Source organism: Eupeodes corollae, chromosome 1 (genome assembly GCF_945859685.1).
Source record: "Eupeodes corollae chromosome 1, idEupCoro1.1, whole genome shotgun sequence".
NCBI classification, from domain to species: domain Eukaryota; kingdom Metazoa; phylum Arthropoda; class Insecta; order Diptera; family Syrphidae; genus Eupeodes; species Eupeodes corollae.
The window spans coordinates 182798387-182816518 of NC_079147.1; the positions used below are offsets into that span (position 1 = coordinate 182798387).

Genomic DNA, 18132 nt, shown 5'->3' on the forward strand with positions numbered 1-18132 from the left:
TATAGTTTTTGACTGATCTTCGAACTATGTAAATTTTTGTTTGTATTCTTTTGGTGTGGTCTTCCCTTTTGAAAAACTTAAAATTCAAAATTCCTTTGAATATAGTTTTACTTTAAAACAAGATCTAAAAAAACCTAATAATATTGGCGTAGTTGTGTACTTATTTTGATTAGGGTCAGAGGCAAGAAATTAGTCAAGAAAGTTTTCTGCTTGTCCATTAACGTCTGATATTCGATTGTGTTCGTAGACCAGTTGAGGAAGTGGGTTAAGCTTAGCAGAAAGGTGTTGTCTGACTCAAATTATAAAAGCAAAATGAATTGTGATTGTATTGAAATCGCCCGTAAGACAACTTTAAAGCTAAGATAGGAAGAAACTATTGTTTATAGTCAGACAGACTGTAAAATTCGCAAGGAGTCCGGCTTTAATCTACTTCTCGAGGACTCCCCATTTGCCTGATTACGGAAATACTATTATTTTTAAAAATTATACCCGGCCTAAAAATAAACAATTATATTGATGTTTCTGACAGGATTTGATTTAGTAATTTTTCACAGTTGCCCCCCTAATCATTTTTTCAAAAAAGAACTAACCTGCTGGAAGTTGTTGTTTTAAACCGTTATTATCAGAAATGCTAAAAGCACAAACTGAGAACAACCCCTTGACGTGTTTAGATGTACCTGTTCTTTAACTTCACATACAAATTTAAATTATTTGACTACATTTTATTAAATTTTGTATTTTATTTTGTTTTGTTGTATTTTTAATATAAAATCAACGTACATACATTTATATACAAACTTTTTCAAACTACAAACTAAAACCTGATATAAATTCATCTTCAGTCAAATCATTCAATCTTTTCACTCTTCTCCACTTGAACTCCATCATCTTCATCGACGACCATTTCTCCTGCCATTACTCTATCGAAATGTGCCTTCATCAGAATGCACTTCGTCATATGGCAGTCACACGGCATAGGATGTTCGACTTTTTCAGGATCCTTGACTTCCACTTCCAAATTATATCTCCGCGCATTCTCTGGATTGCGTTTCATTGTAATGAAATAACTCACAGGTTCTCCTTTTTCGACATCTAAGCACGCATCATCTGAAAACACAACAACACATTGTTTCCAATGTGTCGCCGGCGATTGTGGTTCAGTGGACAAAATAACGCAGTCTTCTCGAGCTTCGGCTGGGAATAGAACTTCGAACCAAATGCAAATACCTTCAAAGCGACCAGGATATTCGATCGGAACCAACGATTCAAATTTGATTTCTTCAATTTCCTCAAGTGTGACTTCTTCCAAATTCATAAAATGCATAACTGTTCCTTCAGCGAGAAGGTCCTCCTTTTTGAGGCAACATATTTCTGGTTTTGAAGATTTTTGTTCACGTAGCCTTTTGGCAAACTTGGTCATTTTAATTCCATCGACATCATTGTAGTACTTATACAGACTTGGCACTGAACATGGTGCAACTATGATTGTTGCCTCCTGAGGGAACATAACACCACCTTCCTTAAGGAATTTATCTCTAGCATATATCACTGAATCCAGCATTCCTTCGTGGAGTAAAAAGAATCCCATCCATTCGGAAACAATGATATCTACTTTGCCCAACGAAGCAGGAAGAACAAAATCTTCGATTTTGGATCTTATCACCTTCACCACGGATGTCAGTTCATTTTCCTCGATTACCTCCAGGGCGATTTTGGCTAAATCTGATGCTTCCACAGCATAGACTAATTTGGCTCCAGCTTTGGCACAAAAAGCCGAAAGAATACCTGTTCCAGCACCAACGTCTAAGACGATTTTGTCTTTGAAAAGTTTTGTATTGTTGGAGATAGCTTTGCAATAAGCCTCCTGTCGAGGTCTGTCTTTGAGCATGAGATCATGGATCTAAATAAAGCGTTTGTCACAAAAGCTTCTATAGAACAACTTGAGATGTGTACTTACTTCAAGATCCTGATACTCTTGAAAGTATTGCTCAAGTGCCGAATCCATATCCATTTTAGAAAATATTTAAAAATTGAACTGAACCGACCGAAGTTTTTATAACAAAAAGAAAACAAAACAACGTGCAGCAACTGTCAGTCAAATTATCTGTCAGTGGGACTTCTCTGTCTATCTTTTGCAACAAAAAGTACTGCCAAGATATATAAACATACTTTTAGTCAGATTAAAATATTAAATTTAATTCCATTGGTGAATCGAATGCGAATTATGAGTTATTCCTGATTGAATGACAGTCGCGTCAGTGTTAAAATGATCTAAAAACTTCACTCAAGACGATAAAATAAATTTGGTGACTCTGAACTTACAAATCTCAACCATTACTGCGTGCTCGTAATGTCAGTGATGGAGGAGACCTCTACGCCACATCCAAACGTTTTTTTTGAGAATTCACTTTTTCATGTCGGGAATTACTCTTAGACATTTTGTCAAGTCCTCCCAACGGGAATAATAAAATAATCTTATTTTGAAAATACTGGCTTTTCAAGTTGATTAGGATCAGGATGGCAACAAATATGTTTCATTGACTAAAATAAAATAATAAAGTAATTACATCCCGTTTTAGTTTGTTGGTCCTGATCGAAACTAAAGCTAGCCATACACAACATAGCCAAAGATGCAAAAGTACCCGTGCCAATCCAAAATCAACTGTGGGTGGCGGAAACTTAGGTGGCTCAGTTTGGCTCTGCAGTTCCATTTGGATTTTTAGCAAGTTAAAAATTAACGAGATCCGTGTGCGGAATCAACGAGCCAAGAAGTTCTATCCTTGTTTCTTGTGTTGATTATTATTTTCAAAATTGAATCATTTTTAAAATGACAATAACTTAAATTATAGAAATTATAAATTGGGTCTTGTTTAATCTCATCATACAAGGGCAAAAGGTGGAAAACTCGTAGTTTTTGACAGAAGTGAAAAAAGTACTTATTAAATAAATTATTCCAATCGATTCAAAACTTATAGGATGAAGAAATATACACAAAAAGAACAATATTCTTATTCAATCAACGTTCGAAAAATTCGTAGTCGTATAATCCCCATAATACTACATTTAATCTTATGCAGTAAGGCATTGTGTTCATGCGGGATTGAAAAATGTAATTATGCAGAAAATACAATCTGATGAATGAACTGCGGATGAATGCGGAGAGAATCTTTGACTTTTTTACCATGGTAGAATTTATATTTAACTCCCATGGCAGCCTACTGGCAGCCCTTGGTAAACAGCAATGGCGGATAGTTACATACGAGAAAAATACGCTAGAAGTAAAATGTTTAAATTTTAAATCCAAACATTTCACCCTTCATTTTTGAACCCAGAAAACCCATAATCCCGAAAACCGAATACCCAGAAAGACCAAAATCAATCAGAAAGGCATATTAAAATTCTCAACTTATTAAACATTAAATAATACAAATTCATTCATTGTACTTCAGCAAAACTTCGTCACTGTATTACAATAATTTTGTTGGGAATTTTATGCCAAATTTGGCTCACAGTTTTGGTGGTTAGTGCGTTGGACTGTTTGCAAGAATCGTTCGGATTCGGCTTAAAACTATAGGTCCCCTCCATCCCTGACAACAGTATAGGGGTACACAGGAATAGTTGAGAGCTGTACGTCACTAGGCCCTAGTTCTCAACAGACTGTTGTGCCAACCAATTTATTTGATGAGGGTATATAAAAAAGTATTTAAAATACAACCTTGAAATGTAGGGATACATACTTTGATCCAAAAATCAGCTTTTAAATCCATTCTTACTAAGTATATATGAATAATTTAATGCATGTACCTAGGCTTTGTAAGATTTTTATACCTTGAATCATTGATCTACTAGTTATCGACTTCTAGTAGCCAACTTCGCATTGGTGTCATTTATTCCCTACTACGCTACTTCAGTAGGTTCAGCGGAAATACGGTGAAACTTTTGGCCCCTGATTTATGCCTTGTTTGTTTATTTTGTTTTGAAAATCTTCAAATATTATTTTATACATACATATTTTTTATATATATACATGCATTTATATCTAATATTGAAATGAAAAAAAAAAATTCACCGCAAATTCAAAATTGTGATTAAAAAAGTATAAAAGGTCAGATACCAGCTAAAAAAATAGAATACAAAACCATTGTTATTTTTTTTTTCGAACATCTTCTATGAACTTGATGTGATTTATAAGCATTACATTTTAAATGTAATGATTTAAATAAATTCATTATATTTTTTTTTACCAAACCTACAAAAAGGCGAACAAGGCTAAAGAGTGGGATCACTTTTAACGGATGTTTGGTATGAGAATTAGAATTCAATATCTTGAAAAATTAAAATTTATAATTGTATAGCTAATTTATTTATAAACATTTTTTCTTTTATAAGGAAAATGTAAATAAAATAAGTAACATTTTAAAAGACAACAACAAATTTATATTCATCCTATAATACGAATGTTAGCTATTAATTAATAGTTGATAAATACTAAAATTCAGCCTCAGATTATGTTGTGCATATATAATTCTATCGAAATTTAGTCAACTGATTAGGTTAAATGAAATTGCTTTCAGACATTTTTAATTCGTACAGACATCAACACAAACATCGATGCTTTTCCATTGGAAATCACGATGATTTAGCGCTGCTTACTTTTAAATTTGGGTTTCCAAGCAGAATGCTTTAAAGTATTGACAATTGTTTTTTCAAAACTTAAAACTTTTCTTTGTGTTACAGAAGTGATGTATGAAAAGATAACAGTGAGAAACAGATTGACACAGCAACGTTTTAAATGATTTTGAACACAATAACACCGAAATATCAACATGTGCGAATACTACCAACTTTAAGTCGACATTTGTTTAGGTTTATTAACACTCAAATCAAAATGTGACAACATCTTGTCATCATCACTACACAGTATTTGTATATAATTGCATTTCAAAATCATTTTATATTTTCAAATTCAACTATTTTGGTTATTCGTTTTTATGCTGCCAAAGTGCAGTTGTAATCTATGACATAAGTTTTCGTTACTGTGTCAATCTGCTTCTTCCATAACATTATTCTACAAGTGGCTCTTTCTTGATTTAAAAACTTGTAGCTTTTTGCTACAGTCAGCCCTGAACGTTATAAAGTTGCACTGAACTCAGCCATTTTAACATCCATTTACCTCCAAGACATTCCTGTGCAAAAATGTTGACATTTCGCATAGAAAAAAAAAATTCGCACAGCTGTAACAAATTCTAAATTGTGCGTCCTTCTTGATGCGAAGGAGGGAAAGTCAACTAAATTTTTTTTTTCGTCTCCGAATTTTGTGCAAAAATATCTTGCATGCGTTTTTAATTGAATGTAAAAATCGGCAAATTTATTTGATTAATTCATTTTACCTTTTATTTCTACATAAGCCAGTTTTAAAGTGCCCATAAACTTGGACAAGTCGAAAAAATTGTATTTTCTACCGAAGAAGAAAAACTGAATTCGTGTGTGTAGGAAGCGAGAAGAGAAAAAAGATGGCACAATCTTCACAAATTTCCAAAACTACCATCAACGATTTGCGTCAATTTCGTCTTCAAAAAGCCAATGATGCCGCAAAATCTGGTAAATTAATAATCGTGATTTTTTAGTTTGAGTCATTGAAAGTAAGAATCTTGATTTGCAGAACGTATTCCTGGCAAGAAACGCATCGCAATTCTGCCAGACAGTGACGATAGTGATGGTAACGACTCGACAGTCGTCAGCAACGCTCCAAAGAAAAACAAAATCGAGCTTACAGTAATAGACAAAGAACAGCGATTTGCGGCAGCTGCAAAGATTTCACCACAATATGACACGATGGTAGGTTTTTCTATAATATCTTAGGCAAATTAATATGTAGCATATTTTCCTCTCCTCAACATCAAAAGGACATCCAAGATTCGCTGGTTCGAAATAACTGGGATGTTTCCAAATCAGTTCAATATCTAAAAGAGAATGCAAAGCCGAAAAGTGCAGCTATCCGATTGGGTCCGACTAACCAAAATTCCTCAGTAACTACTGCCGACTCACCAACGAAGGTCGCCGCATCAGAAGCCATGACCACGTCAACTACTACAACCACTTCTGCTGCGGCATCTACAAATGGCGCGTCTCGTGGACATCGTCCGCCCAAATCTCGCCGTCAATCTAATTCTTCGGACGATGATGATGACTCTCGCGATGGTTACAAGAAGCAACAGAATGCCCTGGTCTATGACAGCGATGAAAGTGACACCGAATCGAACAACAAGGTGACAAAACAACGACAATCGGTTTTGGATTTTTTCAACACTGCCGGCAGCTCGGAATTGTTGACGGTAAAGACATGCTCCGAACGAAAAGTCGCCGCTATTCTTGAGTTGAGGCCGTTCACCAGTTGGGGTGATCTGCGCAGGAAAGTACAATCGCATAAAGTCCTCAATGGAGATGTTCTTAATTACTGCCAAGAATTGATTAACAAACAAAATAATGTCGCCGAGTTGTTGACTAAGTGTAAGAAGCTGGTGAAGAAACTAGAGTGTGCAGTTGAAGCTGGAGCAGGAATTACTGAGCAACCTACATTACTAAACAAAGAGTAAGTTTTATACAAAAAGAAAAAATTAATACTGAGGCGATAAATGGTCACAAATTAAATAAGAAGGTATTATTGAGGGCGTCAGTTTTTAAAATCTTAAAACTGGAAAATTCATATAAAGTGAACAACAAAATTTATATTTTTAAAAACTCCTACTTTTTTGAAAATTAGGTAGATGAAGTAGAATGTGTCCTTAGTTTCATTATCTTGTAAAAAGGAAAAATGATATGATTTCAGCAAAGGAGTTTGTCTTTAAGATAACCACTCTTGGATTTAAAGCGGTCTTGCTTGTTCTGGTGTTCCCTTCTTTTTATTTAATAAACAATATTGAAAAGGTAACAAAATATTCGATTTAACATTTGATACCTTTTTTGTGTTCACAATTTCATCAATGAAATACTCTACGCTTGTCAGTCAATATCTTCCTCTCTTTTAACGTATTTTTTTCTTTTGGGTTATAACCTAAGTCTTAGGAAATCATCTTAACTCACAAATTGAATCCCTCTAAAAGGCTATAAATAATCTACTACAATATATATACAATTAATAAATAATGAGTAAACCAAGTTCGAATCTTCACACATCTATCATGAAGGTTCTTCTGCGAACAGAATCATCGGCACTCACGGAATGGACTCAACTTGCCCGGTTGGCTAATGTTTCTCTTGAACTGACTGAGTTTAACATAGATAATTGGCAAGATATCTTTTCGAATGTTATCGCAAAAGTTGATGAAAATATATATCGTCAACATCTAAATAGAGCATCATCATCGACAACAAAAGAAATTTATAGAAATCTGAGCCACTCCCTAAATACTAATGCGACAAATTAATTTAATAATAGACCTTCTGCGAGAGCTATAGGTACAATTTTCAGAGCAAGTGTTGAAATATATACAATTCAATAAACTGCAAGAAGCTAAGTGATTCCCACGTTTTTACTTAAAAGCGGAACCATTCGTACGACCTGATGTTTTGCGGCAAATGCAACGAATAATTGAGAGCACTGCTATTCCGATTCAATTCTCCTTGTAAACTAGGTATTTGGGCATTTTTTAATTTTATTTAAATATCGTAATTGCTTAGCAACAGTAAGATTTAAAATCTTATAGAGTAGCTGTAAGCTATAATAATATAATAAAAAAAATTTACTTTAATTATCTTTTATTATTAAAACTATCATAACATACAAAAATTCAATGATTATTAAAAATGTTCATATTGAAAAATGAGATCTAAGCAATCTTTGTAATCTACGAGGTAAAGTGTTTCAAAGCTTAACCGATTTTACAAAAAATTGACGTTCCGATGTTAAATATGAGTAAGGAGCTCGCCCTTCTTACTCTGTCAAACCAATATTGTGGTTGGTGTGCGATAATTATGTCGGAAAGCAAAATTAAACTACGAAGTTCTATATATTTTTCGAAAAGCATGTCTAGTACGCGCTAGGCAAAATTTGATATCCTATCATATCTACGTAATCCAAAAACATAACGAACGATTGAGTTGAAAGCTACAGTGAGCTTTCACCTGTTCGTGAAACTGCAGTTACAATAGACATAAACCAGGATAGGAATTATCAAGGTTTTAGCGAGAAGCAAACGCGTTTTTAATGGAGTGAAAGATTGTGTAAACCATAACGTACGAAGTACTCCATTAACCTTACCAACGAGTCCATTTATATGATCACCCCAAGTCAAAAGACGATTAAAAGTCACACCAAGATTGTTTACTGTAACCACTTATTCGATTGGACCATTGCTCAGAACCGTCGGTAGAAAATAAGAAAGGTCAAGAGATTTTCTATTAATTACAAGACATTTGGAATTTTTTGGGTTCAACATAAGTCCGTTTGACAAAGACCAATTTGCCATTTTCTTCAGGTCTTCATTGAGGCAGAAAGCTCCATGTTCGATAAGGTCAAGTAGAGAGCTGAAGTTAAGCTGAACGTCATCACATCAGCATACAAGTGAGAGCTGCAATTAACTAATAAAGGTAGACGTTAATTTACATAAGTAAAAACAGAAAGGACCCAGTATGAAACCTTGTGGTACACCAGTGTCATTCGGCAAACAAAATTGACAGGGTGTCACCAACTTGCACTGCTCTATTAGAGATAAAAAAGATTCTAGTAATGTTCATGAACATCGCTCGACAAAAAAAAACGAGTTTAAACAAACAGAAACAGCAAATCAAACGAGTACCAACGGGCATGTATTGCATCCAAAGCAAAATGTTCACGATCAGTATGGCTAAAACACAACCACACGTTAGGTCGATCGGACTTATTGTTATTATTAACTAGTAGTTTAATTATTATTATTATTTATTCAAATATAGATAAAAGTAAAAAACAATACTTAAAAGCTAATAGCTACCAAGGCCTCTAGCTGAAATGGTTAAAGTAGAATTTTCGGATGTTATGGTGTTTTAAATTTGCCAACTGCAGGGGGCGGTCGAAGTAAGTAAGAGTACATTACATTGCATTACATACTACTCAGCGCATAAATGTACAGAGTAGAGACACAGCACCTTGAGCGACTAAAACTATATTAGGCGATAACAACACAAGACATTAATTCAAGACAGAAGGACAGAGGAGAAAGAACAATAGACAGAAAGAACACATGACAACAGGACGTGTTAGGTTTCGAGACGGTCCCCCTGCGTCAGACAGATGGTCTGACTTATTCCGACCGCCCCCGCAGGGCTTTTTAATAATTAAGGGTTAAATACTTTGATAAAGATTTAAAAGTTTTAAAATTTTGAAAATATTTTGTATGTTTTGCTCGGAAGGAACCTAAAAGAGATTTTTTAGATTACAGTCGGGCAGTCTGTGGTTAAATGGTTGATGGTCAGCTGGGTATTGGCAGAGGTGGCAAATAGGTGAGGGACCTTTGCTGTGTAGGTTACTGTGGGTGAGCTGGGTTTGTCAAATCTTCAACCTGGTGAAACATTTGTTCATGATTGCAGGAGTAGAGGTGGGGCTGGGCTGTAATTTTGGTTGATGGAAAAACAGTGGTGATGATATTGAGACTAATCTATTATTTTTTGATTATGTATTTTGGCTTTAGTGTCTGCGTGCTCATTGCTTTTTACACCGATGTGACCTGGCACCCGAAAAATCTTTATCGCTTTTCCAAGTTTGATGACGTTGTCTCTGATTTTGCCGATGTAGGATAATCGATTGTTGTCGTTTTCGATGGCGTCTAAAGTTGAAAGACTGTCGGTACATATCACCGCTTTTTTTCCTGGATTTGCAGGCGAATTGCGTGGCCTTTAAGACCGCTAAGGCTCCGGCTGAGAAAACAGAGAAAAATGGTGGTAGCTTTTCTGAAGAAATTAGATTGTTGTTTGAGTCAACAATTGCGAACGAGATACCTTCCTCACATTTTGAACCATCGGTAAAGAGGATATTCCAATCATTTCTGATGAAAGGATTCATTAGTTCATGAAAATGCTGAAGATATACCTCTTTCGGAATTGAATCTTTTTTAAATCGAGCGAGTGCAGTGTTGATGGATTTCTTCGGGCATAGACAAGGCGGGTTACACTCGACATTTTTTTTTTATTTTGATTCAATGCCGATTTTTCGCATACATTAAAGTTATGTAGAGGGCTGATGGTTTTTTAGTTTCTTTAAGGTTTTAGGATTTTCGTATAGTACAAAAGAATTTGAGAGTCATAGGATTCAAGTACTTTTCCTACAAGTCTTGATGTAAGGACTTCTTTTCTTTTTGTGATCGACGAAAAACATCCCTCAGCTAACATATTTTTTAAAGGACTTGTCTTAAAAGCTTTGAGGCTGCCTCTGATTGCTGCGTGATATGATAAATTACAAAGTAATATACATAAAAAGGAGAGGTTCTAGTTGCGAGGACTATTGGCTCTGCTTGTTATTATTTTTGTATACATTTAAGTTAAAGGTGGTAAGGAATTTATTTACACTTTCAATATTTGAGCTGGTGGGGTTTTTTATAATACGTCATTGGTCGATTTATTTTTGAAGATTGATGAAAGAACGGATTTCGATGATTGACAGTTTTCAAGGAGATGAGTTAAACTCATGGTTGTATTGCAGATGCATATCGGTGGATTATTTTAGTAAAGAAGGTGTTTATGAGTTGGACTTTTGACAGGCTTCTTACTGTGAAACGTAATATAGCTTCAAACCTCGGGCGTTAAGAAAAAAGTTAAGTTACACTTTTTTAATTTATTATTATTCTTTTTTTTTAATTTAGAGTATGGGTGCTGCTGCACCCTTACTCTAATAAAACCAACAAAATTGCATGGACATTACAGTTGTCAGCCTTTACTCATGAGTTTAGACACTTTGTTTGACTTTGGTCGTGTATAGTTTAATCGTTAACATAGAGATAAAACGATAGAGAATGAACGATCATAAGCCTGATAATGGAATTGTTCGAACATAATCATTTAATCTTTTGACTCCCTATACCCTATATCTGTTCCTAGAAAAATATTTAATTCTAGAATTTTTTACACCGATCGTTGGATTAAAAGTTCGTACGAATATGCCATTTTACAAAGTAAGGCAAGTTTTGGTATATTTAAATTTTTCAAAAGTTAAATCCGACCCTCGAAAACATCAAAAGCCTACATAGTTAGAAACTCCATTTGGCTTCAATTCAGGAACTAGATGCGACTTCTGACAGCGACTTCAAAATCATCACTTTTTCTCACCGTCTCACGAACCGTCGTCGGTGTATTAAAAGCAAACTTTCCTGAAAATAATGTGGCTTCTCTTGTAAACTAAAAAAAAGACAACTAATGTTGGAAACAGTGATATCTTTCAAAGAATTATGATATGGTCTAAAAAATAAAAATGGACAGTTATTGTTTGACTTGCTTATAAAGTGTCTCAGCATGAGATATTTCCTTCTTCATCGTTTGGAAAGCTCCCTCTTGTCATCGAGCCAATATTCCTCGTCGTCGCGAGCATGGGGCATGAATTTAAATATTTCATTTGCTAAAACGATGTTGTTCATTGGGATAGTGTGAATAAGCCAGTGTAGTCGACGTGTTTTGGCTATTTGGACTACTTCCACATCTAGTACAATTCACGATTGAATATTTTCCTTCATTCGACCTCTTCTCAGATCTAAGACCAAGTATCCCGTAAGGATGTTTTACTTGATTGTGCCTAGTATCAATTACTTATCGTCCAGCACTCAGCGATAAGTAGATTAGAATTTTGTACAACATGCACTTTTTGTCTTTCGAGAAATAATTTTTAAATTACATATAAATAAATTAGGTGGCTCAATAATCCCTTGAAAACTAAGGCCTAGCGATTTACAACTCTCAACAATTACTGTGTGCGAGTACTGTTGTCAGGGATGGAGATGGCTACAGTTTTAACCCGACTCAGAACGTCTAATTTGATAAAGCACTTTTCATGACAAGAATTACTCTTGGAAGATATGTTAATTCCTAGCAAGAGGCACTAACCGGAAAAAACTTTATAGCACAGGCAAGGTAAAAGACCTTAAGCTAAGGTAGGGTAATTTCTCTCTTGAAGCATCCGGTTGTGGTGTCGATGTCGTTCGAATAGGCAAGCAGTGTTGAAGATAGTGGCTTCCCGGTTAACACCACTCTGGCGCGATATCTGCTAGAGCACTACGTAAAAGAAATCACATTATTGCGCAACTTCAACCTGCACATGTCTGGGACAAATCGGATAAGATTTGCACGTCATGGCATTTGCTGTATCCTCTCGTTCATCTGCCTAGTACGAACCCGCCAAACTTGTATGTGCCGATCATAGTGTTACAGAAAGGTTTCAGACGCTTACATAGTACGTTAGATAGGATCTTGTAGGCAACATTAAGCAGGGATTCATTTTTTTCTTTTACTTTCTTCTACCAAAATAAAAAATAAAAACTCATATCTATGTCTTGCTATAAATCTGTTTCTTCTTTTCAGCTTCAAACTTGCCGACTATCAAATTATTGGACTTAATTGGCTAACAGTTATGCATAATCAAAAAATGAATGGCATATTAGCTGATGAAATGGGCTTAGGAAAAACAATTCAAGTTATTGCATTCCTAGCTTACCTAAAAGAAAATAACTTACAAAAAGGAGCTCATCTAATAGTTGTACCATCATCAACGTTAGATAATTGGCAAACAGAATTGTTTAACTGGTGTCCCAGTTTAGTTGTAGAAAAGTATTATGGTAATCAAGATGAACGACGAAGAATGAGAATACGTTATGCTAAAGAAGGATTCAAAGGATTTGATGTTTTACTTACAACGTGAGTTAATTTTTAGGAATTTTGAATTCGATTGATGATTTTGTGTTTTTTTTCCAAAAAGTTATCACCTTGTATCTTCAACTCCAGAAGAGCGCAAAATGTTTAGAGTATGCAAATTGCATTATGTTGTTTTTGACGAAGCCCATATGCTAAAGAATATGACAACAGCTAGATATTCGAATTTGATTGGCATAAACGCAGAGATGAGAATTCTCCTCACTGGAACACCGTTGCAGAATAACCTATTGGAATTAATGTCGCTGCTATGTTTTGTTATGCCGTCATTTTTTGCAAAGAAAATTGATGATATTAAAACTCTATTTGTGAAGGTAAGTTGTTTTTAGCTTGGGGTTGAGCTTGAGCCATGTTCAGACGACAAATAAGTTAACCTTTTACATACATTTTATTTGCAAACTATCGACAGAAAGTAAAAAAGGAAAATGAAGATTCGTCACAGTTCAATGATAACCAAGTGGATCGGGCCAAACGAATTATGAAACCCTTTGTCCTGAGAAGATTAAAGAAGGACGTTCTCAAGTGTTTGCCCAAAAAAACTGACTACATTGTAAGTTTTTTCTTATCTCAGTTAAGTTCAAAGTTTGAAACTACTTAATGGTTTTACAGCACAAAGTTCCGATGTCAGCGATTCAAAAAGAATACTACAAAGAACTTGTGGAATATTATACAAATCAAAGGGGAGTTATATCTGGTACAGCTGAAGTTGCAGGTGTGTCTATAATGATGGATATGCGAAAGGCAGCAAATCACCCGCTACTGATGAGACATTACTTCAGCGATGAGCGACTGAGGTTATTCTCCAAACAGTTGGCTCTTACTTCAAGCTATAAAAAACAGAACGAACAATATATCTTTGAAGAACTAGCTGTGTTATCTGACTTCCAAGTTTGGCAGATATGTGACAAACATGTAAGAGCCTACAATAGTTTTCCATTTTCTCAAAATTTAATGTTTATCTTCTTTATGGTTAAAGGGACTCGATGACGTTACAATTCCAAATTCCCTAATTCTGGACTCTGGTAAATTCCAACACTTGGACAAACTGCTTGCAAAGCTCAAAGAAGAAGACCACCGCGTCCTTATATTCAGTCAATTCACAATGATATTGGATATTCTTGAGAGGTATTTAGAAATTCGTGGGCATCAGTACCTTCGGCTGGATGGCAGTACAGTGGTCGAGGAACGGCAAGACATGATAGACGACTTCAATAAAGATTCAGACATTTTTATATTCCTCTTGTCGACAAAAGCCGGTGGTGTGGGTATAAATTTAACTGCCGCCGATACGGCTATCATTCATGACATCGATTTCAATCCCTATAACGACAAACAAGCCGAAGATCGTTGCCATCGCATGGGACAGACTCGAGATGTCAGTGTATATCGATTGATTTCAGAGGGAACCATTGAAGAGGGTATGTTAGTGGTGGCTCAGGAAAAACTCAAACTTGAGCAAGATATCAATTCGGAGGGCGACAATGATGTACAAGAACAGAAATGTATGGTTAGGTTATTAACAATGGCTCTCGGCCTAAATGATGCTAAACAAGAAGACAGTGAATCCAAGGAAACGTAGGAATGGTTTAAGGTTTTGGGAAATTCTATTTATAAAATCAATCTGTTATACACACATACCTACAGACACACACACACAAAAATCAAACATTGCTTTATTTGTTAAGATCGACGATTTTTTGTTTATTTTGTATTTCTTTTTCTCTTAAATTAAGGTCACATTTTTAATGCTAGTTTTATATAAATTTATACATATACATAATAATAAATTATATCTGAACACAAAATAAAAAAAGAAATTTAAAGTCCCGTATAAATATATGTCGAAAAGTTGAGATTGCAGCCAACCCAAAAATAGTTTGTTGTCCATTTATTCATTTTTTTATAATTTAATATTAAAACTATGAATTTTATTGTAAAAGAATCGTAAATTAATAAATTTAAAACAAAAACAGTAAATGGTGATCCATGCTAAGGAAAATTATATTTATAAACTTATATAACTAAAGACAAAAACTGAGTTATTTTTATTCATTTATAAGTACAAATGTAGTTTTATAGATGTAGTTATTTTTCAAGTGTCTTCAAGGTGTCTCAAAGAAAATATATTTGTTTTACTTAAGTTGAAGCACGTTTTACAAAATATAAAAGAAGAATAATATATTCTCCAAATGTTAAGAATATTCCAAATGAAGATTTTGAAGCAGCGTATAAACAATTCAACACTTTAAATAAAATATCGATTCCAATTGAAACATAGCAAGGCGCTCAACAACCACACTGGACTCTTCAACAAATCTTTACACCTTACCAATAAAGTCAACTAACATTTTCTCGAAAACATATCAAAAGTCAAAAATGTTCGCAAGCTAGAAAAATCATAGCAAAACAAAAATGTTACTGCCGATTGCATCACTCAATGATTCAAACAATCTTTTGGTGGGTCAAAATAAAGTTTCGTTGACGAGGTTTTTAGAACCAACGAGGTAAGTTAAACTTCTTCTTACATACATACATAACTGCCTAGTTAGTCCAGTCAATGAACGAACAAAATTGCCTTGACCTCAAAAAAAAAACCAACAGTTTTGAAACCTGGCACACTTACTAAGGAATGTCTGGTTATTACCCAAAAAAAAGTCCCCAAGAATCCGACGTGAGCTCTAGCGGCAGTTAAGAGACTCATGGAGGTTGTTTCAATTTTTCAAGTTTATCTCGAAAACTATTTGTCGTAGCAAAAAATTTTGCTCCACAAAATCAAAGCTCATTAAATTTTATAAAAAAAAGCCTCAATGAATTGTTTCTTATCTTTTATAGTTTATAAAATAACTAGCGGCAGTGAAGAGAAACATACGGTTTTTTCGGGTTTATCTTGAAATCTATCTGTCGTATAAAAAAATATTCTTCTACAAACCTAAAGCTTATTAAATTTCCTAAAAATATGATATTAATTTGTTTTGTATTTGTTTTAGTTTGTAAAATAACTATCGTGATTTAAAGCAAACATGTTATGATTTTTTGAAACGTACCTAAAACCCTAAAAACTTTTCTGGAAACTCTTATAATAAAGAAAACGGACATTGAAAATAGGAAAAAGAAGTGCATCGCAATAGGGCATAGCATTATATCAGCTGTGCGTCCCGAATCATTCATGTCTCCAATACTAAGCAGCCTTGCCTTATTTATATACAGAAAGCTTGGTTCCAAGAAGTTGGTAAACCTTATATCAAGCTTAGGGCTTTGTTCTTCATACTATGAAGCTCAATTGTTGGAGATATCAGCTATTTGACGCACGCGTCCAGATTCCAGCGGTTCATTTGTGTTTGATAATACGGACTTTAATGTCAGAACGTAAGATGGACTAAATACATTTCAATCTTTGGGCGGAATAATAACCATATGACACTCTTTGGTTGGCATGGAATTTTATTGCCATTTACGATGTTCCAAGATGGAAAGGATACATGCACTCAATAACAAGATGCTTGTTTAGTGCAGAAACTAAATTTATTTCTCTTCAGTTCATAAGCTCTCCACCGTCCGACTATAACACACTTTTCACTGGATTCACAATTAAATTATCATGTCAATAGCAGACACTAAAAAATGCATGCCATGTTTATTTTAGGAAATTTAATAAGCTTTTATTTTCGCGTAAAAAACAAACTAAAATAAATACAAACAAACTAATGTCATATATTCTTAGGATATTCAATAAGCTTTAATTTTGTATAAGATTATTTTTTGATACGACGAATAGTTTTTACGATAAAACGGAGAAAGAGTGTGTATTTCTCTTCACCGCCGCTAGAGTTATTTTATAAACTATAAAAGATACAAAAAATATAGCAAAGCTTTTTTTTATAAAATTTAATGAGCTTTAATTTTTTGGAATAACATTTTTTGATGCGGCAAATAGTTTTCGAGATAAATGTGAAAAACTGAAACAAACTCCTTGTATCTCTTTACTGCCGCTAGAGCTCACCTCGAATCCTTTTTTTGGGTCATCGCCCGACATTCCTTAGTAAGTGTGCCAAGTTTCAAAACTGTTGGATTTTTTAGGTGAAAACCTTTATTGACTGGACTAAGTCCTGCCATAAATTCTATTACAAAACTTCAAGACCCTGTTGCTCAACACTTTTATTTGATATAGAATGGTTATCGATTCATTTTAATTTGGTTTCAGTTTCGCTTCTTTTACCATGGAGTGAGGTGCTAAAGAAAATAGAATCATAATAATTTCCTAACATAGATAATGAATCACCAAGATATGAGAGTCCAAAAAGTAGTCGTCCTTGCGTTGTCCACATTTGTATGCTTTTGAAAACAACACGGAAGCGAATACCACTAAAAGGAAAGAAAAAGATTAGGTCCAGAGAATTGGATGTATTCACCAGATCCATTTCAAAGCTAATAAGGGTATACCTAGACATAAATGGCTGTTGACGATTTACAGATAATTTGTTAGCACATCGACTTTAAAAAAATATTTTAACCTTTGAAGAAGTTACAAAAAAAGTACATTAATGCGACATCATCATACTAAACTGAAACTGTAATTCTATGGTCAAACGTAACCACCACCAGTCTTCTGTAATGGTTTGAACGAAAGTCTCAATCTAAAGTATCACATTTCGTAATTTTTGGGAACAATTTTCAAAGCAAATGACATATTGTTCCATAGACTTGCGGTGGAGGGTTTGATAAAGTGTTTAGATGGATTCTTTTACAGGATTCTGGTGAGACAAACAAAGCCAAGAGAACGCAAAATTGTTCCAGGGTCAATATCGTAGTTTTAAGAAAAGCTTGATATTGGCTCTCGGAAAATCCATATTTTAGTCCTTAAGACTATTTTTTTAATAAAACTAATACTATAATATAATAAATAAAATAGAAATGAAAATAAAATACTATACTATAAAGTTCTTATCTGTTATGTCTTTGTAACAGAACTTACTAGGTACATTTATGGTATTTAAGAGATTGCAACCATAAACAAGTTGATACAGTAATAATGACTCGGTTTTTTTTCCGAAAGTTGAAATGTAATTTTGTAATTGACATAGATTTTAGACATTACTTATACAATTTCATTTATAATATACAAAATAGCATTTCGGACTAAAATCGCGATGGTAAGCCGTTGGTTTAATTTATACAACTGTCAGTTACAGTTTCATTTTTAAGAGCGAAAGCCTTTTTAACTTATACATGGTTAGGTTAGGTTAG

General features: G+C 34.2%; 3 protein-coding genes across 3 annotated transcripts in view; 2 read left to right on the top strand and 1 right to left on the bottom strand.

Moving 5' to 3' along the window:
• Nucleotides 1–18132, top strand: part of LOC129953026 (small nuclear ribonucleoprotein-associated protein B) — a 121031-nt gene that overhangs the window by 21180 nt on the left and 81719 nt on the right. The gene's annotated exons all lie outside the window — the stretch shown is intronic.
• Nucleotides 717–2093, bottom strand: LOC129953010 (protein arginine N-methyltransferase 6). Its single transcript, XM_056065987.1, has 2 exons — nucleotides 1958–2093; nucleotides 717–1900 (listed from the first exon to the last, which is right to left on the bottom strand). Exons 1-2 carry the CDS (start codon nucleotides 2009–2011, stop codon nucleotides 848–850), a joined length of 1107 nt encoding a protein of 368 aa, XP_055921962.1. The 5' UTR covers nucleotides 2012–2093; the 3' UTR covers nucleotides 717–847.
• On the top strand, nucleotides 5285–15028 carry LOC129952930 (SWI/SNF-related matrix-associated actin-dependent regulator of chromatin subfamily A containing DEAD/H box 1 homolog). The gene is made up of 9 exons (XM_056065908.1): nucleotides 5285–5352; nucleotides 5409–5601; nucleotides 5663–5838; nucleotides 5907–6592; nucleotides 12541–12873; nucleotides 12935–13202; nucleotides 13298–13438; nucleotides 13498–13800; nucleotides 13865–15028. Exons 2-9 carry the CDS (start codon nucleotides 5514–5516, stop codon nucleotides 14465–14467), a joined length of 2598 nt encoding a protein of 865 aa, XP_055921883.1. The 5' UTR covers nucleotides 5285–5352; nucleotides 5409–5513; the 3' UTR covers nucleotides 14468–15028.